The sequence below is a fragment of the Pristiophorus japonicus genome, chromosome 8 (assembly GCF_044704955.1).
Source record: "Pristiophorus japonicus isolate sPriJap1 chromosome 8, sPriJap1.hap1, whole genome shotgun sequence".
Lineage (NCBI taxonomy): Eukaryota > Metazoa > Chordata > Chondrichthyes > Pristiophoridae > Pristiophorus > Pristiophorus japonicus.
In genome coordinates, this window is record NC_091984.1 from 225564003 (window position 1) to 225591832 (window position 27830).

Genomic DNA, 27830 nt, shown 5'->3' on the forward strand with positions numbered 1-27830 from the left:
CGGAAGTTACCCCCTCGGGAGGATGGGTATGGGTCATCATATGCTTGTGCTTACATGTAATCCTTTGTTGGTTTTAAGTACAGAAACAGTCACCCTGAAATCTTTGTCTCGAGTAGTCTGTTCAACCATGGGTCAGAACTCTCTCAACTGTTGGACGGGGCGAGGAGTAATTCCGCACATCCTACACCATGCACCAAAATAAATAAATGAACATTGGCCATAAGACTAATAAATATATACTACACTATAATGTACAATAATAAATCCCGTCAGGAATTTGGGAGAAACTTCTTTACTCAGAGAGTGGTTGGAGTGTGGAACTCGCGACCACAGCGAGTGGGTCGGGCGATAGCACAGATGCCTTTCAGGGAAAACTAGATGGAGTTCAGAAGAATGAGAGGGTATCGCATAGAAAAGTTTAACATTCTGACGGGTTTAGACAGGTTAGATGCAGGAAGAATGTTCCCAATGTTGGGGAAGTCCAGAACCAGGGGCCACAGTCTAAGGATAAGGGGTAAGCCATTTAGGACCGAGATGAGGAGAAACTTCTTCACCCAGAGAGTGGTGAACCTGTGGAATTCTCTACCACAGAAAGTTGTTGAGGCCAATTCACTAAATATATTCAAAAAGGAGTTAGATGTAGTCCTTACTACTAGGGGGATCAACGGGTATGGCGAGAAAGCAGGAAGGGGGTACTGAAGTTGCATGTTCAGCCATGAACTCATTGAATGGCGGTGCAGGCTCGAAGGGCCGAATGGCCTACTCCACCTATTTTCTATGTTTCTAGTACATGAGGCAGAAGGAATGAAAGTAAATATCGGTAGGGTGAGATGAAGTAAAAAGAGTGGGGGAAGGCTGGTGTGGAACATAAACCCTGGCATTAGATCAGTTGGGCCGAATGGTCTGTTTCCGTGCTGTAAATTCTACTGACCTCCCTGCCCCACCGGTTCATTTGAAACATATCTTAAACCTCCTTTAATTCATACATGCATTCCAAGCATTAGTTATACCAAACAGCCCTGAAAACACACTTATGTCCATCACCCTCATCTTATAAACACATCTCCAGAGGCACAAATGTTTGCCAATTGCTACAGGATTCAATTCATTTCCTTTGAAGACAGCTAACTCAGTGTATGAATTAGGATGAGGCAATGAGCCCCTTACACTGCTGACCTTTGCAGTAAATGAGAACCCAGATGAAAGCATATTTGTCTCAACTTAACCGTTGACATGTTTGTGGCATGTTCGTGATGCATTATACCAGGTAATGCACTATGCTGACGACTTCTGCTAATTTGTACCTGCACCTGTGCCTTTTAAGACTACAAAGTGTAATTGCTACAACAACAAGAAGGACAACAACTTGCACTTATATCGTACCTTTAACATAGTAAAAAGTCCCAAGGCGCTTCATAGGAGCGTTATCATAGAGGTTTAGGGCACAGAAGGAGGCCATTCGGCCCATCGAGTCTGTACCGGCTCTTTCGAAGTGCGATCCAGTCAGTCCCCCTCCCCCGCTCTTTCCCCATTTCCCTGCTATTTTTTCTCCTTCAAGTATTCAATTCCCTTTTGAAGGCTACTATTGAATCTGTATCCATCACCCTATCAGGCAGTGCATTCCAAATCCTAATCACACGTCGCATAAAAAAAGTTTCTCTTCATGTCGCCTCTTGCTTCTTTTGCAACCACCTTAAATCTGTGCCCTCTGGCTATTGACCCTTCAACCATTGGAAACAATTTCTCTCTATCTACTCTTGTCTAGACCCCTCATGATCTTGAACAGCTCTATTAAATCTCCTCTCAATCTTTGCTCCAAGGAGAACAACCCCAGCTTCTCCCAGTCTATTCACGTAACTCTAATCCCTCATCCCTGGAACCATTCCTGTAAATCTTTTCAGTACTGTCTCCAAAACCTCGGCTGAGTCAACGTTAGTGGGTTTAAGCCCCATTTCAGGAATAGAAACTGAGAAGGTGTTGTCTTGTTGAAGGTGCTGACCTTAGGCTGAAATGCTAAACCGAGACTTCACCTGCCTGTTCAGGGCAGATCTTATGGCAATATTCAAAGAACACTTGAGTTCTCTTGGTGTCAAGGTCATCCATGTCGCTGTTGCCTGTCGGTCCTGGATGTGTGCAAAATGGATGCTCTGATTGCGATTGCTTACATAAGTGACTGTAATTAATGAAGCTTTGGATCTTTCTTATGCCACCACAGAGCTAGGTTTCAATATCAAATCAGCAAAAAAAAATCACCTATATTACAAAAATGTACATTTTCCAGATCTGTGTTATATATCTTAAAGCACACGAATTAGGTTAGGGTCCTGCTTTTATTAATTGGTTCTCAGGAAAGTACATTTACTTTTTCTGAAGTTATTGTAGATATAGCTTTCCATTCAGAAGTATATTTATGAAGCTGTCGTACGTATTTATTTAATTGTTCACGGGATGTGGGCATCGTTGGCAAGGTCAGCATTTATTGCCCATCCCTAATTGCCCCTTGAGAAGGTGGTGGTGTGTCGCCTTATACAACTGAGTGTCTCGCTAGACCATTTCAGAGGGCAGTTAAGAGTCAACCACATTGCTGTGGGTCTGGAGTCACATATCGGCAGATTTCCTTCCTTGAAGGACATTAGTTAACCAGATGGGTTTTTACGATAATCCAGTAGTTTTATGGTCACCATTATTGAGACTAGCTTTCTATAACAGATTTATTTAATTAACTAAATTTAAATTCCCCAGCTGCTATGGTGGGATTTGAACACATGACCACAGATCATTATTCCAGGCCTCTGGCTCATTAGTCCAGTAACATAACCACTATGCTACCATACCGCGTACATGTATGTTTACGTACACACATACTTCTTAATGCTATTGTATGTTCTTATATTTTTAACCAATTAAGGGTTATGGGGAGCGGGCGGGTAAATGGAGCTGAATCCACGGCCAGATCAGCCATGATCTTGTTGAGTGGCGGAGCAGGCTCGAGGGGCTAGATGGCCTACTCCTGTTCCTAATTCTTATGTTCTTATGTTCTAATACAGGTACATTCACATCTACTTAGTATGAGGCATTTAGATATACATTCACAGATTTACAGCAATGTACATTCCTTTACAAAGTGTACAAAGTCGCTGCTTATGCTGATTACACAGTACCTGTGGGATGAATGTATTGCCGCATCTGGGCTACCTGAACCCAGCAAGCAAACCCCAGGTGGGCAGAGGAAACGTTACAAGGACACCCTCAAAGTCTCCCTGATAAAATGCAACATTCCCACCGGCACCTGGGAATCCCTGGCCAAAGACCGCCCTAAGTGGGGGAAAAGCATCCGGGAGGGCACTGAGCACCTCGAGTCTCGTCGCCGAGAGCATGCAGAAAACAAGCGCCGACAGCGGAAGGAGCATGCGGCAAACCAGACTCCCCACCCACCCTTTCCTTCAACCACTGTCTGTCCCACCTGTGACAGAGACTGTAATTCCCGTATTGGACTGTTCAGTCACCTGAGAACTCACTTTTAGAATGGAAGCAAGTCTTCTTTGATTTCAAGAGACTGCCCATGATGATGATATGACCCTGACTCGGCACGCTTTAGGTCGAGGGCCCAAGGCAGCATGTTTTGCCCTGGGTTCTGGGGTTTAGTTCGACTTGGGGATGGAGCGGAGTAGTCCTGCTCATTAGTGGTTACATTGATTGGGGTATGTGCACCTCATGACCAGTGGGAAATATTTTGCCTCGTGATGTGTGTGTGTGTATTATACATATATATAAAGTTTTAATATATGTGTATATGTAAGATGATAAAACCTTATGACTGAATGCACTTCCTGTCTATACCATTTGACTTCCTGTATGTTTTTGTGTCAACTTTAAATTATATATTTCCATGTCCACGTTTATAATGGAATGTAAATCCAGCACACTGCACAATATGGCCACTGGGCTCCCAGAGTATTCTCAAAATTCTCTCTGAAAAGTTTTTCATTTGCCATTTTTCCTCGGTAACTTAAAATAACTAATCCAAAATAATGGCTGAGGGAAACTCAATTCAGAAAATGACATATTGTAATGTATTTGCTTCATGGGTACTTTGCTTAAGAATTCAGAGCAACACATTGCTATTAAGAACTAGTTGGTTTATTAGCAAAGGTTAAACAATCACATGACACATTACCAGTTCATCCACCAGGCTCCCAATCACCTGCCTCATCGTGGATCCCCTGAACCCAACTGGTTGGGGTTTTATTGAGTCTTGTGAACATCATGTGACTGGCTAAGCCACTCCCAACTGAACAGCTCCTCAATTATTTTAAAGTAACGTTAATACAACTGCCCTCTTATTAAAGGGGCACTAGAACCGACAAATTAACAAATAAAACTTTTTGAGCTACAGTCAAATTAAAATTTGTTTCAGCTCTACAAACCTGTGAGCATACTCACAGGTGCATACATTACACATATTTTATTAACATGATTAAATTTAACTCTTGATTTTTTAAAATGTCTTATCTTGAAGGCCTGAACGTCTCCAAAAGCTGGGGCAAGAGTGCCAGTATCCATTGCCTTGCACTTCGCAAAATCCGTTCTGCCCTGACAATCAACTATAAAATTGGCCTTTAAACCTGCTTTAAGGATGAAAAGAATACAGGAAACAAGTCAAGCTTGAAATTGATCTCTTTAAAAAAGGCACAACAATTTGTGACTCTGAAGAGTACTCATGGTTGTATTAAAGCGGCCAAGAGGGGTAACCCTAATACTAAAATAATCATTTAAAAGGCAAACATTCAGAAAGGAAGGGAAAGGAGGGAGGGAGGGAATGAAGGAAGGAAGACATATCGCACCTTTCATGACCACCAGACGTCTCAAAGCGTCAATGAAGTACTTCTGGAGTGTAGTCACTGATGTAATGTGGGAAACGCGGCAGCCAATTTGCGCACAGCAAGCTCCCACAAACAGCAATGTGAAAATGACCAAATAATCTGTTTTAGTGATGTTGCTTGAGGAATAAATATTGGCCCCAGGACACCAGGGATAACTCCCCTGCTCTTCAAAGCAGTGCCATGGGATCTTTTATGTCCACCTGAGAGAGCAAACGGGGCCTCGGTTTAACATCTCATCTGAAAGACGGCACCTCCGACAGTGCAGCACTCCATCAACACTGCACTGGGAGTGTCAGCTTAGATTTATGTGCTCAAGTTCCTGGAGTGGGACTTGAACCCACAACTTTCTGACTCAGAGGTGAGAGTGCTGCCCACTGAGCCACAGTTCAGTGGGACAATACACAATGAGTCCAAAACGTGAAGCGAAAGGAGAAGAACTGTAATAAAAAAATGAATATTAATATAAAATGGATGTTTACTGAGTTTTGCTGGCACAGATTTTCTTTTCCTGATGCAGCTCTGTTCCGGTAGTGTCTATCTCTTTTCAACCCCCGCCTTCCCCTCTTTTGTCTCTCGAAGTGTTTTCCTTGTACTGGAGACAATATTTTCCGTTAGCAAACAACCGGAAAAACTCTGTAACTGCACACGCGCAACTGCTTCATCTTCTCTGGCAGCAGTCGCTTTGGAACACCACTGGGCCCTGGGTAGACCCTACTTTGAAATATCTTAACAACTCACGGCAGCCTAATGTCAAATGGGACTGCAGTATTTTGCTTGAATTTTCTTTTCACATTTTAACACGGCGGAGCGGTAGCTGGACCAGTAATCCAGAGGCCTGGGCTCATGATCCGGAGACACGAGCTCAAATCCCACCACGGCAGCTGGGGAATTTAAATTCAGTTATTTAAATAAATCTGGAATAACAAGCTAGTATCTGTAATGGTGAGCATGAAAAGTGAGCATGACTGGCATAGAAACCATCTGGTTCACTCATGACCGGTTGGGAAGGAAACATAGAAAATAGGTGCAGGAGTAGCCATTCGGCCCTTCGAGCCTTCACCATCCTTCAATATGATCATGGCTGATCATGCATTTCAGTACTCCATTCCTGCTTTCTCTCCATACCCCTTGATCCCTTTAGCCGTGAGGGCCACATGTAACTCCCTTTTGAATATATCTAACGAACTGGCCCCAACAACTTTCTGCGGTAGAGAATTCCACATGCCCACAACTCTCTGGGTGAAGAAGTTTCTCCTCATCTCGGTCCTAAATGGCTTACCCCTTATCCTTAGACTGTGACCCCTGATTCAGGACTTCCCCAACATTGGGAACCTTCTTCCTGCATCTAACCTGTCTAAACCCATCAGAATTTTATATGTTTCTATGAGATCCCCTCTCATTCTTCCAAATTCCTTTGAATACAAGCCTAGTCGCCCTTACCCGGTTTGGCCTATGTCTGACTCCAGACCCACAGCAATGTGCTTGACTATTAATTACCCTCTGAAATGGCCCAGCGAAGCACTCAGTTGTGTCGGGATGTGCAATAAATGCTGGGCTTGCCAGTGACAGCCACATCCTGTGAATAAATTTTAAAAGCAATGCAGCTTCCTCCTTGTTACGTGTTTTCGTTTAAGAATGAAAGTTTCAATTATTGACTTAAACATTCCTAAAATATAACGATAAATAAACCGAACGGTTTGGAACATTGAGCTATTTGAAGTCTCTGCTGATGAACGATCACTGTGTTCAGATATTCCATTTCCTGTATACAGGCCCACTGGCCCACTTTATATACATTTTATAAATAAACAAAATGTGCTTGTCCCAGAGAAAGGCTGCTTTAAAAATTGGATTTGAATTTTTTCAACAGAAATAAATTGAGCTCCTGGGAGATTGGTATGCTTCATTATTGCAGCAAATTACAGGGATGCTTTATGGTGCTGGTGTGGGGTGGTGCCAACCTGGTGCATCATGTGGCAGACAGGGTGTACAGCATCAACTGAAGTAAATGCGGCCATGATGAGGCCATCTCTAGCCTCCCGGGCAGCAGTGTGGTCAGGTGCTGATGCCCTGTGTCCTGTGCAGCATCAGGTGATTGTGGAGAAGGTTGGTGTTGTTGTTGTTGCTGCTGGTGTATCTGATGATGCTGGTGTTGGGGCTGATCACGCTGGAATTCTGAGGGCCAAGGTGAGATTTTTTTCAATGGCACCGATGCTGATGGAATAGATGACAGGTGAGGTTGAGATGACAGAAGCGATCTGTCAATGGTGAGAGAGGTTGTTCCAAGGAAGTAACAGTGGATAGAGAGTTTACTCCAAACACTTCCAACTTGCATAAAGCTCAAGTGTGTCTTCCAAATCCTGAAGTCTCCAGCTTCTGAGATTGGAAAGTGAACAGCTGTGAAATGGTAGCTTTTATGGTACATCAGTCATTGAAGGTTGGCATGCAGGTACAGCAGGCAAGCAAATGGCATGTTGGTTATCATAGCGAGGGGATTTGAGTACAGGGGCAGGGAGGTGTTGCTACAGTTGTACAGGGCCTTGGTGAGGCCACACCTGGAGTATTGTGTACAGTTTTGGTCTCCTAACTTGAGGAAGGACATTCTTGCTATTGAGGGAGTGCAGCGAAGGTTCACCAGACTGATTCCCGGGATGGTGGGACTGACCTAGCAAGAAAGACTGGATCATCTGGGCTTGTATTCACTGGAGTTCAGAAGAATGAGAGGGGACCTCATAGAAACGTTTAAAATTCTGACGGGTTTACTCCGGTTAGATGCAGGAAGAATGTTCCCAATGTTGGGGAAGTCCAGAACCAGAGGTCACAGTCTAAGGATAAGGGGTAAGCCATTTAGGACCGAGATGAGGAGAAACTTCTTCACCCAGAGAGTGGTGAACCTGTGGAATTCTCTACCACAGAAAGTTGTTGAGGCCAATTCACTAAATATATTCAAAAGGGAATTAGATGAAGTCCTTACTACTAGGGGGATCAAGGGGTATGGCGAGAAAGCAGGAAGGGGGTACTGAAGTTGCATGTTCAGCCATGAACTCATTGAATGGTGGTGCAGGCTAGAAGGGCCGAATGGCCTACTCCTGCACCTATTTTCTATGTTTCTATGTCCATGTTTCTATGTTTCTCTACCACATCTGCAGCTGTCAACTATTCAGAAGAATGTATACTCATTGAAAACCCGACCAACTGACCTGACGTGATCCCCGAGTGCTGGGAACCTTGTCAAAAAGCTGGAAAAATGGTAAGTAGAGGGTAAAATGGTTTTTAATTGGCTTTTAACTACCTCTTAATGACGTACATTGCCTCCCCCGCTGCTTGGTGTCGGGTCTGTTACGCGCTGACAGATCTGACATCTGGGAGGCTAGAGTGGAGGTGAGTTAACAGCGGGCTCCTCAGTGCCAGTAAAATTCCAGCCCATGTGCTCAAAACCCGCCATGGCTGTTTGAGAATTTAAATTCAGCTTTTATTTTTTTTTAAGTTCTGGTCTCAGTAAAAGTGACCATGAAGCTGTTGGATTGTCGTAAAAACCTGACTGATTCACAGTTGTCCTTGTTAGGGAAGGAAACGTGCCATCCTTACCCGGTCTAGCCTGTAAGAGGGCTAGAAATTGAGGTGGAGGCTTCCTAAAGCGCTGATGTCGAGCGATCGCTAAATTTAGTGCCGGAAAAGTTTTAGCGACGGAAAACCACAAAATTCAGTGCGTGCGCCCTGAGAGTGGAGTGGAGTGGAGCGCTGAGGGAGGCGTCCCACAATTCTCTTGGGGCGCTAGGCTGGGTGCGTAACTGAACATCCCGTGCTGAAGCGCCGGTCTCGTAGCGCCCTAAAGGAGGCCTCCCTGCAACAAAAAGAATCGGAACAAAAAACACAAAAAACATTCTCGATACAGTACTCCCCCTCCAAATAAAGTTAACTTGCAAAAAAAAAATATCAATCACACTCTCCTCGTGCAGTCATTCCTTCCCTTAGCTCCCCGGGACAACTCTGCACGCCAGCTTTCTCTGGCAGGGTCACTAGGGGGCGCTACAGGTGCAGCGCAAAACAAATTTTGTGTCCGTGTTGATACCGGCGGGGGGTGTGGGGGTGTGGGGGTGTTGCACAGCGGTGCTACGATAGCGCAGGAGGCTGACTCAATTTTTGCTGCTCGGATGCCGACATCCCAGCGTTTGAAGATGCGGAAAAAAAATCTCACTGAAAATGTCAATGACCTACGCCCACACTTCCCCGCCGCTGCCATAAATAACTAGAAGTTAAATAAATTACACTTCTCCACTTACCTCGCTCTCCGGGATCGCCGATGTACCGACTGCTTTCTCTGCCGGACTGAGCGCCGGGCGCTACGGGGGGGGGGGGGGGGGGGGGGAGTTGCACACTTGGTGACATCACCCAGTGGGCGGAGCCAGCCAGCGCAGCAGCGCAAACTGTCGGCGCCGCCGCTAAAGCTACACTGAAGTTTGGGCGGGAGATGCTTACCGCCCCGTTAGTACCCCTCTGGGGCGCTAAATGGTGGCGCTCACCCACCGAATTTCTGACCCCCTAAAAGACTGGTCGCAGGTCTACTTTAAGCCCTTCTCCCTGCAATAGATACCGATTAAACGAAACTAGTCATTTTTTTTTAAACAAAGAATGGAAACTTTTATTTTATTTGTTATTTCCATATTGTTTTGAAGATTAAAACTGGCGTGCGTGGGCAGACAGCCGCCGGAACTCATTTACTGCTGGATTCGACGGATGGACTGGATCTGGAAGGTCTGGGCGTGGGAGCCCCACTCTCTCCAGTGCTTGTACTCCCCGCCGTGACGGTCGCACTCCATGATGAACTGGTAGCCACGGTAACCGGGATACTGGTAGCAGACCCACCTGGGGGAAGGGGGTGGGGGGGGGGAGAGGAGAAGCAAAATTGTTACCGGCGGCTAAATACGTTTCACCACTGCATACCATTGTCCCAGTAGATTCGCTTCAATGTTAATTATACGGACGGGGCACTACCTGAACCAATGTCTGACGCCTGATATATTTGCACTTTTTATGTTTGCGCCTCTTCAGACTCTCACAGCCAGGCTGCACGGCATTTCAATCTCTTTAGGGCTTGAGAGGATAGTTAGGAGTTAGATGAAGTCCTTACTGCTAGGGGGAATCAAGGGGTATGGCGAGAAAGCAGGAATGGGGTACTGAAGTTGCATGTTCAGCCATGAACTCATTGAATGGCGGTGCAGGCTAGAAGGGCCGAATGGCCTACTCCTGCACCTATTTTCTATGTTTCTATGTTTAATGTGTTAACCCACTGCTCTATCCAGTGCTCGGATTTGCATCATAGTAATACAATAAATTCCATTTAATATTCATAATTTTGGGTTGAAAATGATCACTACACTTAAATCATGGCGGGGTTCAAATGGTTGATGTCATATTAAGTTTGCCACTTGTATTTTTCTTAGGCCTATTAAGTACATAAGAACTTAAGAATTAGGAGCAGAAGTAGGCCATTCGGCCCCTCGAGCCTGCTCCGCCATTCAATGAGGTCATGGCTGATCTTCGACCTCAACTCCACTTTCCTGCACTGAACCCATATCCCTTGATTCTCTTAGTATCCAAAAATCTAGCGACCTCTGTCTTAAATATACTCGGCGACTGAACAGCTCTCTGGGGCAGAGAATTCCAAAGATTCACCACCCTCAGAGTAAAGAAATTCCTCCTTATCTCGGTCCTAAATGGCCGACCCCTTATTCTGAGACTGTGACCCCTGGTTCTAGACTCTCCAACCTGGGGGAAACATCCTTCCAGCATCTACCCTCTCAAGCCCTGTAAGAATTTTATACGTTTTATATGTTTCAATGACATAAGTAAAGGATGAGTGTCCTGGGGAATGGGAAAAGCAACCTTCTTATTTCAGGCACACCCGGCTCAGACACAACACAAACAGGTTAAATGTCTTACTTTGGAAAGTGCCTGCTATGTCCCAGCGTGACATTTCTATTTACCACACCAGCCCTCCTTGTGGCTTTCCTGAGCGAGGTTGCCGATTATTGCCAAATCCAGGGCAGTTTGCGGTGTGCATATGTGCCCACAAGCAAACTAGTTTGAAGGTGCCCACACTCCCTTTAGATTGAATCCTTATACCCAGCAGAAGGGAGGTTTGCATGCCCTCAGTCTGGGCTGTATTCCAACTGTAGCAATGACAGGACCCAACAGATTATCGTGTTGTGGGATGCACTTGATTGGATATATATCTAAAAAGGAAAACATTTGTAGGGCCATGGTGAAAGAGCAGGGGGGAGTGGGACTAAGTGGCCAGCTCTTTCAAAGAGCCGGCACAGGCACGATGGGCCGAATGGCCTCCTGCTGTGCTGTATGATGATATGATTCTACGATGTGGAATTCAGAACATCTCGACTTGAGCAGTAGACAGGGTAATAGAGATGCAGACTTAAGGGACTTAAAGTTATAATTGGATACTGGACTGGCAGAGCTAGCATACTAGAGGGATGTGCTTTGCGGGGCCAAATTATAGAATGTCATTGTTGGGAGCACTTACGCGCCAGAGTGGATACGGAAGGAACCGACTTCATTGTTGCACCAGCCCATGGCCTGTAGAGATGGGTAGTCATCGCTCAGTTCTCCCTTCCTGCCCAGGAAATTCTCCCTCTCAAACATGGTCATCCTACATTCACGGTGGTTCTGCAGAAAGGAGACATCAATCAAACTATTCGGATAACTCATTTCTGTCATGTACATTCAACAGTAATTTATATTTATATAGCGCCTTTAACGCAGTAAAACCATCCTAAGGCGCTTCACAATAAATTGTAGAAGACAAAAAAAAATTTGACACTGAGCCAGATAAGAAGAAATTAGCGCAGGTGACCAAAAACTTGGTCAAAGAGGTAGGTCTTAAGGAGCGTCTTGAAGGAGGAAAGAGAGGTAGAGAGGCTGAGAGGTTTAGGCAGGGAGTTCCAGAGTTTGGGGCCCAGGCAACAGAAGGCACGGCCACTAATGGTTGAGCGATTATAATCAGGGATGCTCAGGAGGACAGAATTAGAGGAGCGCGGACATCTCAGGGGGCTGTGAGGCTGAAGGAGATTACAGAGATAGGGAGGGGCGAGGCCATGGAGGGATTTGTAAACAATTCATTCCAGAAAATTTTTTTTTCCATCTGCATACATCTCAAGATGCACCATGGCAAGCAGAATTGAAAAAGGAAGTGCTCCAAATGTTAATTATCCAACACTGTTCGAGCTGTCAATTCATTCTGGGTATGGCTGGCCACCCTCCATTGCCTCAGTACTGCCCAGTGTGGATATATGGGCCTTGATACTGAAATCTAGATTTTTGAATTGTAACGATGATAGTACTCCACGTAAAATGAATGGGCTGCCATTGGAAAACCTCGGCCAGCGTGTCGGCGAGGCTATTTGGCCATGGGGGTGTTACTGTTTAGCTTTATCCCGCCCTTGCCCAACATTTGCACACACACAATTTGCCTGATTGGATCGTGACCAGAAGTGGGAATCCTGGCTGCGTTATCTCCTCCCCAGGCGCACAGAATGCAATTATAACACTCCTTCCAACACCCCAACTGACAACTTCTAACGCACCAGAGACTGGGGATTGCACCTGTGAGCTGCCTGGCCTATGTGCTGATGTTCTGAAGTGAGCCATGAATATAATAACTGATGCATTGGGTGTGTTGCCGGCAAGCATATTGTCACTTTGCCTGTCAATGCTCAGGACCTCTGGGTTATACCAGGCAAAGAGTAGTTGCGGCTGACGCACTTGCCTCGATTTAAAAATTCTTATCCGTGTTTTCAAATCTCCCCTCCCTATCTCTGTAATCTCCTCCAGCCCCACAACCCCCCGAGATCTCTGCGCTCCTCTGATTTTGGCCTCTTGTGTGCACAGCCCAATTTTCATCGCTCCACCATTGCTGGCCGTGCCTTCAGCTGCCGAGGCCCTGAGCTCTGGAAATCCCCCCCCCTAAACCTCTCCGCCTCTCCGTCTCTCCCCTGGTTAAGATGCTCCTTAAAACTTACTTCTTTCACCAGGCTTTTGGTCACCTGTCCTGCTATCTCCTTCCGTTGCTCGGTGTCAAATTTAGTTTGATAACGCTCCTGTGGACATTTTTCTACGTTATAGGCGCTGTTTAAATGCAAGTTGTTGTTGTAGGATAAGGGTGGAGCCAGAGCCCGAGTGTGAATGGCAGTCAAGAAGGGTATTTAAACTGCAGTGTTCTCACTAAGAATCCAGGGCCCTAGAATGGTGCATTCTGACGCTGCCCTCTTATCACCCATCTCTCAAAACCATTAATGCCCGTTTATCGTTACTGGAGTAGTATTAGGCAGTCCCTTGTATCGAGGACGACTTGCTTCCACACCAAAAAGGGATGAGTTCACAGGTGCTTCAATGAGGGAACTGACATTCCAGGTCCCGAAATACATACTGAAGGGTGCGTGGATTCTTGTAACGTGGGGTGGCCGTTGCACACCAGCCACCACACGGGAATGACAGAGCCAGGTCTTGGTCCAACGGCAAGGGGATCCAAGATGACTGGAGACCAGGCTCTGTTGCATTGGCCTAGTCATCATCATAGGCAGTCCCTCAAAGCGAGGATGACTTGCTTCCACGCCAAAAAGGAATGAGTTGACAGTGTTTCAATGAAGGACCTAATGTTCCAGATCCCGAACTACATCCTGAAGGGTGGAAGATGCCTGTGGGTGGATTTTTTTAACGTGGGGTGGCCGTTGCACACCAGCCACCACACGGGCTCGACAGAGCTAGGTCTTGGTCCAGTGGCAAGGGTTAACCAGGACGACTGGAGACCAAGCTCTGCTGCACGGACCTAGTGCGCACACATGCTCCTACTGTCCATAGATCGCAGTGTGGGCTGGCCTGTGCTGCCCCTGGGCCCCTCGCCTCTTCTGGGCCCCGAACCCTCACCATCCTGGTCCGCGATCACGACGCTCCTGGGCCCCGATCTCTCACCACTCCTCCACCCAGATCAAAATGGAGCAGTCAGTAACAGGACATCAATCAATCTCCTTTTATCATGGAGACATCAAATATCGACACTGTATGGTTAAGCCAACAACATTACAATTTGAGAGCAAATGAACCTGGCAGATATGAGGTAGGTTTGAACTGAACCAATCCTGTTCCTGGAGACCACACCAAATTACTATTGAAAGAATATCCTCCTTTCATTTAAAACCAAAGGCAGAGCTCCAAGTGTTTGTTTGAATTGACTCTGCTCAATCTTTCCAGACCCAGCACCAATGCAAAACCCACAAGGACGAGCCACTTCATATTTCATCCCTAGTTCTCGTCGTATAATGTGTGGACAGTTCCGGTGCTCCACCACTTACCAATAACTCCATAGTTACTGAGCTTACTTAATCCTCAATGCTAATGTGCACTGGTCAACCCTTTCCAGCACGTCATGATGTGGCATTGGTATGTTGACGGAATTGAAAGAAAACGTCATTTTCATCTAAGTGAAAATGTGCAAAGTTGTAATTTTATGACTGAGGAACATAAGTGAATGACACCATGCATCAACCAAGGGTAAGAGAGAAGATGAGGTAAATCGAAGGTCGGTGACATCAAGTTTGGATCACATGGCTCCGGTTGGGGTGGAGTGTAGAATGTTTCAGTATAAGGAGTGTCGCAGTTGTGTGGGGCGGACTGGTTGGGCTGGGTGCTCTTTACCTTTCCGCCATTGTTCATTGTTCATAGATTTATATGTAACCTTCAGGGCTGCTGACCGAGGGCCGTGCGGCTCTTTGTCGGCCGGCGCGGACACGATGGGCCGAAATGGCCTCCTTCCGCGCTGTAAATTTCTATGTTTCTATAATACTCTGTTGGAGGAAGGGAAGACTGAGGGAGATAGGGAGTTCTACCATTTAGAGGTGCTGGGAAGGAATGAGTTCGAGTAGGACATTGTGCCATGAGTCTTAATTTTAACACAGTGAGAATCCAGGCAGGAGGAACAGGGTGTAGAACAGTATCATTGGAGGAACAAGAAAGAAATGTTCAAAGGTGCACTGACCATAATAGTACGGATAAAGAGCTAGTACGTATGGCATTCTAGCCTTTGTGTTCAAATAATAAAGGGGAGAAATTCGGTTGGATAGAGGCGCTAAAGGGTTTGCAGCCCTGAGCGCTGGCATTAGTGCCGCTCGGCAAATTCAGTGTGCCTGTACCGGCGGCGTAGAGGAGACATGGAAGCAACATTTGTTTTGCGCGGCACCCGTAGCGCCCCCTAGTGACACCAGAGCTGTCCCGGGGCACTATGGGAAGGAATGACTGCATGAGTGTGATTGCTATTTTTTATTTTTGCGATTTAACTTTATTTGGGGTCAGTAATGTATTGGGGATTTTTTTTGTTGTTTGGTTCCGATTTTTTTTTTGTTGCTGGGAGGCCTCTCTCAGGGCGCTACGAAGCCGGCTCTTTAGCACGGGATATTCGGTCGCTCACCCGGCCTAGCGCCCCGAGAGAAGTGTGGGACGCCTCCCTCAGCACTCCACTCTCAGGGCACAGCCCTGAATTTTGCTATTCCCGTCGCTAGAAAACCTTCCGGTGCTAAATTTAGCAACCGCCCGACATTAGCGCCTTAGGAGCCCTCCAAACAAATTTCTCGCCTTAATTGTTTAACCTCTGCTTTATAACCTTGCCTGATCCCCCAACTGTATTATTCACTCCTACTTATGCTTTCTTCTCTATAATGGAAAGATTTCCCCAGTGCTTACATTGTATTACATGGAAGTACATAAATTGTACGGCACAGAAACAGGCCATTCTGCCCAACTAGTCCACCCCTGTTCACCTCACCCTATTAGCATAACCTTCTATTCCTTTCTCCCTCAAGTGTTTATCTAGCTTCCCCTTAAAGGCATCTGTGCTATTCACCTCAACTGCTCCTTGTGGTAGCGAGTTCCACACTCTCTAGGCAAAGAAGTTTCTCCTGAATTCTGAATTGCGGACTTGTGCCCACAATTGCTCAAGAAGCGGGCGATTTGAAATACTTACAGCACAGGAAATTGGTCGGAAGGAGGTCAGCCTCTCTATGTGGTAGGAATTGCTGCCACTCCAGCTCTCCCATCGTGGGTACTCCCCTCTCTCCAGGACAAACTGCTGCCCCTGGTAGGCTGAGTGCTCATAACCCATCCAGCTACAGAGAAAACACAAGAAGGTCAATAAAGGTTCCGAGTAAGTCACTGATGCACCGCATTTCGGAGACCCGTTCCAATCAGGTTTGATGGCCCTCGGTGGGACAGTGTTTGGCTCAGACAAGAAGAACTGCTCCAGTGTGGGGAATGGAGGGAGTCAGAGTGGGCCGAGTTAACCAGTTCAATGTGGCTGATGTCCAGAATGTGGGATAGCCATCTCCGCTTTCGAGGTGACACCTCCACTCTGTACAACAAAACCAGAACTTTCCTTTCCTGCTTTCTTCTGAGATCCAAATACTCTGTTCTACACTGTCCTCCTTCATCACTGCAAGCTTATTCTGGCTCCGTTGGTCGCACTCTTGCCAGAGGTTGTGACGGCCAAATGCTCCTCCAGGACTTGAGCTGGTCATCTAGTCTGGCCTTGCAGTGTGGCGCTGAGGGAGCGATGCATTGGATGAGACATTGAGTTGAATTCCTGTCTGCCTGTTCCAGTGGTTCGGGTGGACATTAAAATCCCCGTGACACGATGTGAAGGCGAGCAGGGAATTCTCCTGGTTAACACTCCTCCCTCAGCCAATACCACCAAAAGCAGATTAACTGGTCGTCCTTTTCATTGCTGTTTTGTTTATTACTTCCTGGGATGTGGGCATCGCTGGCAAGGCCAGCATTTATTGCCCATCCCTAATTGCCCTTGAGAAGGTGGTGGTGAACCAACATATACAATTAGGCCATTTCAGAGGGGCAGTTAAGAAACAATCACATTGCTGTGGGTCTGGAGTGACATATAGGCCAGACCGGTTAAGGGTGGCAGATTTCCTTCCCTGAAGGACATTAGTGAACCCGATGGGTTTTTATGATAAATCCGGTAGTTTCATGATCCCCATTACAGACACAAGCTTTCTATTCCAGATTTTTAAATTTATTAACTGAGTTTAAATTCCCCAGCTGCCGTGGTGGGATTTGAACTCATGTCCCCAGATTATTAGTCCAGGCCTCTGGATCACTAGTCCTGTGACAGTACCACTAAGCTAGCGTAACCGTTTGTGGAATGTAACTGCGTGCAAAATGGTCGCTGTACTTGTCGACATAGCGACAATCACTGCACTTTAATGTAATTAATTGTATGCCAATAATTTTTCTTTTCACTGTTGTCATTAAGCCTATTGCACACCCTACTACATACAAATCATTATCCCAGGACCTCAAGATGGTGGAACCCCTCAGCAACCTCACTTTCTCCTTCTTCTTGCACGCTAGAGGCTTTTTACAACAAACTTAGTGGCAGCAAACTATTTGATTAATTGCTTTAGTGTCCTACTACTTTCAACTATGTTGGCGCTCTACACTATGAGCCTTGATTATTAGGATTCACAATTTTTTTCCCCCGCAGGTGTACTCATCAGGCCACAGTTACGCACCTTCCCTACAGTAAAATAGGGAACTGATACACTTATTCGGGGCAGAACAGTGAAATTGCAGCCAGGTTTAACAGGCCGATGAGAGCAGCTCTGATTTCAGCAACATCGCTGTTAAGTTGCGAAGTGGAGATGTTGGAATCACTGAGAGTCATCTACAGAGCCGGCTATCCTTGACACCTCCAGACCAGGGCCTATTGTTGAAACAGCAACGCAGAACCTGTCTCCTGCTAGCTTCCATTTTATTCTGGCTACCGATACAGGCTAGCAGTTTCTTAATTCTTGGCCTTTATCAATCTTCCCCAGCCATTGGGGGGCCAACTCCATCACCCAGAAAATAAAGTTGTGAATCACAGCTGTCAAACACAATCGTTGTGCACCTTGTTTTTGCTGTTCTCAAGGATGTGGGTGACGCAAGTAAGATCGCAACACAGGAGAAGGTGATGGTCCTTGAACCACTGCAGTCCCCATGGTGATGGTGTTCCTACTGTGGTGTTACATCATCATCATAGGCGGTCCCTCGAAGTGAGGATGACTTGCTTCCACGCCAAAAACAGATAAGTTCACAGGTGTTTCAATGACGGACCTAATATTCCAGGTCCCGAACCACATGTTGAAGGGTGGAAGATGCCCGTGTGTTGATTTTTTTTTAACGTGCGGTGGCAAGGAATATAAGTTTCAACACAGCAAATCACATGTTTTGATGAATTTGAAAGTTCTCACTCACCAATGTAGGTTCAATCCAAGATCCAGTCGGGATTTCAGTGGTAGTGGGGTTCTGAAAACAGACTCCCGTGTCTAATTCTTAAGAGTTCAATATTGGATATATGGATTTAAAGCAGAGAAAAGGGTGTTCCAATAATGACCAACCTACAACTCTCTTCAGCACACTTGGTACATATGATGGAGCAGTTGCAAGGAGAGCCACTGACGTCTCGTAGTGGAACACCAGTTAGCTTTCATTGCATTGACAGGGTGTCCATTTTAGACGCCTTTCTGTGGCCTCTTACTGTTATGTAAACTCGCTTGGATTAATCCAGTGCTGCTTTCCAATCTGCTAGATACTCACGCTCCACTTTCCACCTTCATAGAGCGCACGGTTTCGAATCCGAACTCCATGGAATTGTAGCATTCTGTTGTGAATTCATGCCGACGGCCCTGAAAGCACTCCTCATCCCAAACAATGATCTGCCGCAGAGCGGAAGAGGGAAGAAAAAAAGGCGGTGTTAGATCGTAAGCTGCATTACAGTTCGCTATATGCTACAATTTGTGTAGACGCAAAGCTGTTTTCACTAGACAGCGGTACAAAATGTCTGGTGTATTTTGGCTGCAAAGTCACCAAAACCCAATTGAAGGAAGTAATAAGACCCCCTTCAGGAAGTAGCCTCATTATTTCATGACGCATCACATCTGTTGCAGTCTGGTTTGAAATGAGGGTTTTTTTTTAAAAAAGATCTTTTTATTAATGTTAGCAGAGAGCCAACATACAGGCTTGTCGTAACCTAAGATTGTCAGCTGTAGCACTTTCGCCTCTGTGTCAGAGGTTGTGGGTTCAAGTCCCACTCCAGAGACTTGAGCACAAAAAGCCAAGGCTGACACTCCAGTGCAGTGCTGAGGGAGTGCTGCACTGTCGGAGGTGCCGTTTTTTCAGATGAGATGTTAAACCGAGGCCCCGACTGCTCTCTCAGGAGGATGTAAAAGATCCCATGGCATTATTTTGAAGAAGAGCAGGGGAGTTATCCCCAGTGTCCTGGGCCAATATTTATTTCTCAATCAACATACCAAAAACCAGATTATCTCATCAGTATCACTTGGTGTTTGTGGGAGCTTGCTGAGCGCAAATTGGCTGCTGCCTTTCCCACATTACAACAGTGACTGCACTCCAATAGTACTTCATTGGCTGTAAAGCACTTTGTGACGTCCGGTGGTCGTGAAAGGCGCTATATAAATCCAAGTCTTTCTTTTCTTTCTTTAAGATGCAGGTTTAAACCAATATTACATCACTTGTATTGCAGGAAAAAATAGTAACAAAAGTGCTCGTTGTATCAATGACAGATTTAGAAATTTCTGCGGGCTGTGATTTATTTTCGAAAAAGACCCACAGAGATGTCCTGGACATTTCACTGCCAGTATGAAGTGTGCTGTAATCATTTAACACTGCATTCATACTGTGTTGGACCTGTGTGAGCATGGGTGTCATTAAGGGCTGCAGACAGGAAGACCTGTTAGCAAGTCCTCCTGGCCTTTGACCTTTTCCCCGCCTTCTGCGAGTCCTATGTGACAGGGACCATACCATAGGCCTCGCACAGTGTAAAACGCAGCTTTAAAAATCTGTAAATAGAAGTAAAATGTGTATTCCAAATGAGAATTGTTTTACTGGTATCTACATATTAGGTAGACCAACTTGAAATTAAAAAAAAATTACGGTTAAGAAAGTTGCCATGGTAACTGCAGGCCCGAAGAAAAGCTCACATTGTTGAAATCCCAACACGGCCTTCACATCGTACATCATCACATTAATGAAAGCCATCAAAAGAATTCTAAAATGGTTGTTAAAGATTTTACTATTGCTGGATGCGTGCAATAAACGCTGCAGAAAACGCACTGAGTGAAATCACATTAAGGATTGTGACATATAATTAGGTTTAGTTACTTTGAGCAATTCAATTTCGTCGCAACGTATTATTTACCTCTGACTGCCTGCTGACTGCAATTACATATCATTATGTGGCCATTATTTAGCAGTCTGCTGCAAAGGCTGAAGCTAATGCAGGGCAGGGTGCTTAAAACAGCAATCGTTTACTGGGTGTATATTCGGCTTACAACTGAAGCTGTCCTTCCAGGCAACACACGGGCAGAGGGGATTTCTCCATTCACTCGTTTGCCATTATCCTGCTTTATGGTTACCATTGGCAGTTTGCCAATCACCTCATGTTGTTTCTGAATTGACTGCCGTCCCCCTTTGGCTTAAAGCTAACTGACCTTTTCACCTTGCTACCACGTGCCAATATTCTTCTGTCTTGTTGAATTATGTCATGTGGCAGCGCACACACGCGCGCGCACACACACGCGCGCGAATTATTAAACATTGAGCCGTAGCGACTTATGAGGCGGCTCAAGAACCCTGTGGTTCGAATGGAGATCCGGCTTGCGTTGGTTTTGAAGCCAGAGCAAGGTGGACAAGGTGGGTGCTGGGCCCGAACCCTGACCGTCTGAAATGTGAATGTGACTCCGCCTGAAAACAGCCAACTTCGCACAGAGCAGGAACCTGGGACCTCCCCGGGGCGAATGTCTCACACGCCAAAGTGCAGCTGCCCACATAGAATCATCGAAATTTACAGCACGGAAGGAGGCCATTTCGGCCCATCGTGTCCGCGCCGGCCGACAAAGAGCTATCCAGCCTAATCCCACTTTCGAGCTCTTGGTCCGTAACCCTGTAGGTTACGGCACTTCAAGTGCATACCCAAGTACTTTTTAAATGTGGTACCTCTACTACCCTTTCAGGCAGTGAGTTCCAGACCCCCACCAGCCTCTGGGTGAAAACATTGCCCCTCAAATCCCCTCTAAACCTTCTACCAATTACTTTAAATCTATGCCCCTTGGTTGTTGACCCCTCTGCTAAGGGAAATAGGTCGTTCCTATCCATTCTATCTAAGCTCCTCATAATTTTATACACCTCAATAATGTCTCCCCTCAGCCTCCCCTGTTCCAAAGAAAACAACCTCAGCCGATCCAATCTTTCCTCATAGCTAAAATTCTACAGTTCAGACAACATCCTCGTAAATCTCTTCTGTACCTTCTCTAGTGCAATTGCATCTTTCCTGTAATGTGGTGACCAGAACTGCACGCAATACTCTAGTTATGGCCTAACCAGTGTTTTATACGGTTCAAGCATAACCTCCCTGCTCTTGTATTCTATGCCTCCGCTTACATAGGCAAGTATTCCGTATGCCTTCTTAACCACCTTATCCACCTGGCCTGCTACCTTCAGGGATCTGTGGACCTGCACTCCAAGGGCCCTTTGTTCCTCTACACTTCAGTGTCGTACCATTTAATGTGTATTCCCTTGCCTTGTTAGCCCTCTCCAAATGCATTACCTCACACTTCACCAGATTCAATTCCATTTGCCACTGTTCTGCCCACCTGACCAGTTCATTGATATCTTCCTGCAGTCTACAGGAGCCCGCATGAACCTTGGGCAAGGACAGCTCCGAAGCTGAGCTGTGATGCCCACCATTGTTGGCTGATCCTCACTGCCTCGTCGAACACATGAGGAATGGGTGAGGTGCCAGAGGACTACCGTACCCAGTGGAACGGGAGGCGAGCCTGCACACAACTAGGTTCCCTCACCCTCAAATTGTCCCCGTTCCTTCTGGGTAAGTGACCCATTGCTACTTGCTGCTTCTCCAGCTGAACAAGTGACCACATGATGATCCGAGGAATGAGCCTGGCTGTACGTAACCTGTTGGTGCAGCTGTGGACCTGTGTGTTGTTCTCTGGTCCACCTCAGGTGTGGCTCAGTGGGCAGCACACTCGCCTCTGGAGTCCGAAGGGTGTGCTCAAGTCCCACTCCAGGGGCTTGAGCACATAAATCTAGGTTGGCGCTCCAGTGCAGTGCTGAGGGAGTGCTGCACTGTCAGAGGTGCCCTTGGATGAGATGTTAAACTGACACCCCACCTGCCCTCTCAGGAGGATGTCAAAGATCCCATGGCACTATTTTGAAGAAGAGCAGGGGAGTTATCCCCGATGTCTTGGCTAATATTTATCCCTCAATCAACATAACCAAAAAAACGTTTATCTGGTCATTACCACATTGCTGTTTGTGGGAGCTTGCTGTACGCAAATTGACTGCCGTGTTCCCCGCATTACAACAGCGACTACACTCCGAAAGTATTTCATTAGGTGCGAAACGCTTTGATATGTCTGGTGGTTGTGAAAGGTGCTATATAAATGAAGTTCTTTCTTTTTTTCTTTTCTTATTCTTTTAGCTGAAGGTCCGTGCATGCACACAGTTCATCAATGAGGAGTCGTGTTCCCGGCGGTAACCCTAATGGAAACTCTCTAGATCTGCCAAGATTGGCTGTCAGGAATACTGTGTGGGTGGTTTTTGCGATCCCGGTGAGCTTATATTGGGGTTACCATTGGGCGTGGGAGACTCGTGCAATGGGAACAATGGCACTAAGGCGGATGTAAAGAGAGCTTATATATTGTGCCAGGTACCATCCTCAGTGCTACCAGTCTGGGTCAAAGTAACATGCTTAATCTCAGAATGAGTGTGTTTTGCCTTACCTTCCAGTGGCTGGAGAGTTTGGTGCAGTGAGACATCTTGAATTTTGTCTATATTTTGGTTTTAGCTCTAGGACAAAAAAAACAAAGGTTAACATGCTGCTGATGGTGTAATATTTGCTGTTAATTATATTGTTGACACCTATTTTTCATAGAATCTTACAGCACAGACGGCGGACATTTGGCCCATCGGACCTGTGCAAGCTATCCAATTAGTCCCACTCCCCTGGTCTTTCCCCATAGCCCGGCAAATGTTTCCTTTTCAAGTATTTATCCAATTCTCTTTTGAAAGTTACTTTCCTTTCAGGCCGTGCGTTCCAGATCATAACAACCTCTCATCGCCTCACAAGGGTTAAAATGGTCTCTGAGACATTGTTTCTCAGCTTTTTTGTTCCTTATCTCTTGAGGATAGGGTATGGTTGCATGGGCACCCCTCTGGTGGAAGTGGCTATTCGTTGTCTGTGAGTCTAGACAGTGAGCAGCAGGTTGTCTCACAGAGGGGGTATCACAGTGGAACATCTACATCTCCTCATTTGGTGCTCACACGTAGACTTTCCAGAAGGGCAAAATTAGCTGCCGTGTTTCCCACATTACAACAGTGACCACACTCCAAAAAGTACTTCATTAGCTGAAAAGTGCTTGGAGACGTCTAATGGTCGTGAAAGGCGCTATATAAATGCAAGTCTTTCTTTCTTTGAGGGATAGCAATCAGAGGCAGCAACCCCGGCTGATGTCCTCATCCCCTCCCATGTCTGAGGGAACCAATTTCAGGGCCCCAATTGTAGCTCTGCCTGAAAACGACCAACTAGACACAGACCAGGAAGCTGGGAATGGCTCACATGCTAAAGCGCATTTGCCCACATGAACCTTGGGCGAGGACAGATTTGAAGCTCAGCTGTGGTGGCCACCATTGTTGGCTGATACTCTCTGCCCAGACTAACACATGAAGAATGCCCACTTGGGGTGAAATGCCAGAGGACTGCCATACCCAGTGGAACCATTCCTCAGCAAGAGTCAGCGGAGGAGGAGAGAGGGTTGGCAAAATAAATCTCCCTTGTCAACGGTGCAAACGTTTCTGAATGTTTCCATGACTGCTGTGCCTCGACTTTAATGGCCACCCGATATTTTGTGTCAGCCGGGGCTCAGTGGGTAACACTCTCGCCTCTGAATCAGAAGGCTGTGGGTTCAAGACCCACTCCAGGGACTTGAGCACATAAATCTAGGCTGACACTCCAGTGCAGTGCTGAGGGAGTGCTGCACTGTCGGAGGTGCCGTCTTTTGGATGAGATGTTAAACCGAGGCCCCGTCTGCCCTCTCAGGTGGACATAAAAGATCCCATGGGACTATTTCGAAGAAGAGCAGGGTGGGAGAGAGGGTTGGCAAAATAAATCTAATTTGTCAACGGTGTTCGAGCAAATATTTATCCCTCAGGCAACATCACTAAAATAGATTTTCCAGTCATTATCGCATTGCTGTTTGTGGGAGCGTGCTGTGCGCAAATTGGCTGCCGCGTTTCCTTCATTACAACAGTGACTACACTTCAAAAATACTTCGTTGGTTGGAAAGGGCTTTGGGACGTCCAGTGGTCGTGAAAGGCGCTATAGAAATGCAAGTCTTTCTTTCTAACTTTGTTAAAAGGCGATAAATCAACTAGCTGCCCAACCAGTTGGTGAACAATGAGCCATACAGGTCAGAAAGGTCACAGGGTCAATCCCCGGCCGAGCTGATGTCAGCAGTAGTAGGGAATATACAGGTGGCTGTCAGTGATCCTGACATGAGAAGGAAATCAGCCAAGGTCCTTGCTCCCTGAAAGCAATGCCTTTCAGAAACTGGAGTTTGGACAAGGATAGGATTGAGTTTGGCTGTGACGCTGCGAATAGCCTGCCGGCACTCGCTATTGAGGGTTATAAGGGTAGAATAGTCGCTTGGGCAGGCCAAAGGCCAAAGAAGGATGGTTGCGGCCATTGAAACCAGACTGCAGCATGACTCAGCGTCTTAAGTAGAGGGGCACCAGCCAGAAATATTGAGGCTGAAAATGCCCCTTTTTACAGCGCCGGTGCGCCTCTGGCAGGAGTTAATGGGACGCTAATCTTTTTATCCCCCGAGCGCGGCAGCCAGAGCACCCCCGCCCCCCCCGGGATATCCCCCCGGGATTTTGTGGGCAAAGACTGGTTTGCGGCGCGCCCTGTAGTTTTCACCCCAGGCGAGGACGCACATTGTGATGACATCACCGCCGTGCGCCCCGACCCCTTATGGCCCCTTCGAGCCCGACGGAGGGGGGGGGGGGGGGGGGGGAAATTGTCCCGCAGGACGCAAGGTCAGCGTGGGGCGATGCCAACGACAGCCTCTCACGGGGCGAGAAGCTGTGGTAGCCGGGGCACATCGGCCACCCTTAAAGGGGGAGGGCCTTGTGCCACGGTCGCCATCTTTTTTTTTTTTATTGGCTGAAATGGTGGCCGCTGGCCCCGGTCAAAACCCTCCCCGCTGGCTCAGCGGGTGCCACGGAAATGGCTGCAGAGTTTCGCAGTGGCCCTCCCCTTTAAAACAAGAGGCGGGATGTAGTGACGCGTTAGCGTGGTGCGTTAGCGTGACGCGCCGTGTCCTTGTTGCGCTGACATCATTAGCGTGGCGCTGAGCATCACGCCCAGCTTCTGCCCCGCTAACGCCCTGACAGCGCCCCGCGGAGGCCAATCCCGCCTCTGACACCGCCCCGCCACGTTTTCTCCTTCCAAATGCCCAATTCAACAAGATTTAGCAGCCCAGCTCGGCGGGTGCTAAATCCTTCACTTCATTCAAATTGTGCGCCCCAAACGGGGCGCCGGGCAATTTAGCCCCCATTATTTCCCAAAACAAATCTATACTCCCCAGAGGGGAGGAAAATGAATTTGCTGATAAACAAGAAACGTAACGCGTGGAGCTGAGGTAAGAAGAATTGAAAGCAGGAAGCGCTGACACTACACAGCATGTTAGTCAACGTCTGAAAGGGAAGAGACTGGTTAATGTTAACACCTCACCACAACTTAGCTTTTTCCAGTCCCGCTAGGATTTCAGGCCTGAGTCTGAGTCCAAGGGGAGGGAGCAAAGTTCAGTTTCGTTGGGCCCTGAAAATACAAACCCAGGCTGCCTCTCTTGCCCTGTAGGCCGGATTTTTAACTCCTCCCAGGTGGGACTGGGCTGGTTGAGTTGCTTCATGCTGCGTCCGCGATGTGATTCAGCCCACCACCATTTTAATTGTGCTGTTTTTGGTCTCTGGAAAAGCGCCCATCATAGGCGGGGGGAGTCCTCATTAATATGTAAAAGTCGGGGGTGGGGGGGGGGGGGGAGTAGGGGAAATCCTATAATGCAATTAAGACACCGACGTGATTTTAACTGCCAATCGTGGCAGTCGAGCACGGTGATGTACCCGCCAGTGTAACCTGCCGTTAAATATGTTTTCCTCATAGGCCAGTCAGACCAACAATGAAAACTTGAGTCTCCCCTGCCCCTCCACCGACCACAATGCCGTACGGACCCTCTCTCTCCCTGACCAGTTACCTCAGTTGCCGAGGCCGTTTCCTCAGAACCCCGGCAGCGGCCTCCTGCCGTCCAAAACCCTGCCCCCCCCCCGCCCAGCGACCCGCCACTGATTCGCTTCGGGTTTGGACCCGGGAGCTGCTCTTCCAACGTAGAGGTGAGGCCCGAGAGTCAACACCTCTCCAGGCCCCTCGCGCTGCACCATCCTACCAAGCACGCTACTCTCTCCCCGGTTCCCCACACCTCACACCTCAAGCCCCAAGTTAAAATCGAGGCTTATGTTACTGAATCCGCACCCCCCCCCCACCCCCAATCCCCCACCCCACCGCCCCCACACCAAAAGAAAACATTCTACATAGAATTACACAAAGTCTGCAGCACAGAAACAGGCCATTCGGCCCAACATGTCCGTGCCGGTGTTTATGCTCCACGCGAGCCTCCTCCCACCCTACTTCATCTCAACCTATCAGCACATCCTTCTATTCCTTTCTCCCTCATGTGTTTATCTACCTTCCCCTTAATTGCATCTATGCTCGTCGCTTCAAGCACTCCCTATGGCAGCGAGTTCCACATTCCCACCACTCTCTGACTAAAGACGTTCCTCCTGAGTTCCCTATTGGATTTATTAGTGACTATCTTATATTGGTGACCCCTAGTTTTGGACTCACCACCTCCCCCCTCCCCCCCCCCCCCCACCCATCACAAGTGGAAATATCTTCTCTACATTTACTCTTATCAAATCCCATCATAATTTTAAAGACCTCTATTTCGTTAGCCCTCAACCTTCGCTTTTCTAGAGAAAAGAGCCCCAGACCGGTTTAGTCTTCCCTGATAGTTCTAAACTGTTCAGTTCTGATATCTCTTCAATATCTGATATCCTTGCAAAATCACGACTGCACCTCCACCAGTGCCTCTATATCCTTTTCATAATATGGAGATCAGAACTGTTCGCAGTACTTCAAGTGTGGTCTAACCACACGAGTTCTACACAAGTTTAACGTTCAATTCTTTACCCATAAACCCTCCCCTTAAGAGCCTCAACTTTGAATTAACTAAGCATTCCTTTGGCCTTCTCCCCCCTCAACTATTTAGATCCAGTATTGATCTTGGTATAGTGCCCCCGCAGTGTTGGCACATTACTCTGTATGACGTATTACCACGGTATATTTTCTCAGACACAGCAGCACTCACCTTGGCAGACTATAGTGGAACCTACAGCTCTGATGGAGAAGTGTGTTTCCTCTCGGTTTTTATAGCTTGCACTCTAAGCAGAGTCAGTTGCTGAGACCTGAATTCTTTAAAGCCCTGGCTCAGCAGCAGGGGAGGGGATTCACCGAGCGTTTATTGTACTCACAACAATATAGGGCAATGTCACGATCTATAGAGAACAGTTGAAGGCATGAAGGATACTGCAAGCACATCACATCACAGTAAAAATAACTCTGGCATTAACCCTTTGACCCAGGCATGCACTACACAAGCCCAGCACCAGCATCCAGCCCTTGGAACAACTATTTACAGGAAATATTGGCGCCCCCTACATAATAGGGGTCAAATAGATTGG

General features: G+C 47.0%; 2 protein-coding genes across 3 annotated transcripts in view; one reads left to right on the forward strand and one right to left on the reverse strand.

Moving 5' to 3' along the window:
• Positions 1-27830, forward strand: part of crybb1 (crystallin, beta B1) — a 60902-nt gene that overhangs the window by 21589 nt on the left and 11483 nt on the right. The gene's annotated exons all lie outside the window — the stretch shown is intronic.
• On the reverse strand, positions 9602-27526 carry cryba4 (crystallin, beta A4). The gene is made up of 6 exons (XM_070888019.1): positions 27458-27526; positions 22757-22823; positions 18537-18655; positions 15913-16054; positions 11425-11567; positions 9602-9749 (listed from the first exon to the last, which is right to left on the reverse strand). Exons 2-6 carry the CDS (start codon positions 22790-22792, stop codon positions 9602-9604), a joined length of 588 nt encoding a protein of 195 aa, XP_070744120.1. The 5' UTR covers positions 22793-22823; positions 27458-27526.

What these genes read in the sequence shown, in the direction of transcription:
- cryba4 (XM_070888019.1), bottom strand. Translation starts at nt 22,792, where the DNA reads ATGTCTCACTGCACCAAACTCTCCAGCCACTGGAAG. An exon ending in AACTCTCCAGCCACTGGAAG is followed by an intron (nt 18,656 to 22,756) that starts GTAAGGCAAAAC and finishes GCTCTGCGGCAG; the next exon opens with ATCATTGTTTGGGATGAGGA. An exon ending in ATGAAGGTGGAAAGTGGAGC is followed by an intron (nt 16,055 to 18,536) that starts GTGAGTATCTAG and finishes TTTTCTCTGTAG; the next exon opens with CTGGATGGGTTATGAGCACT.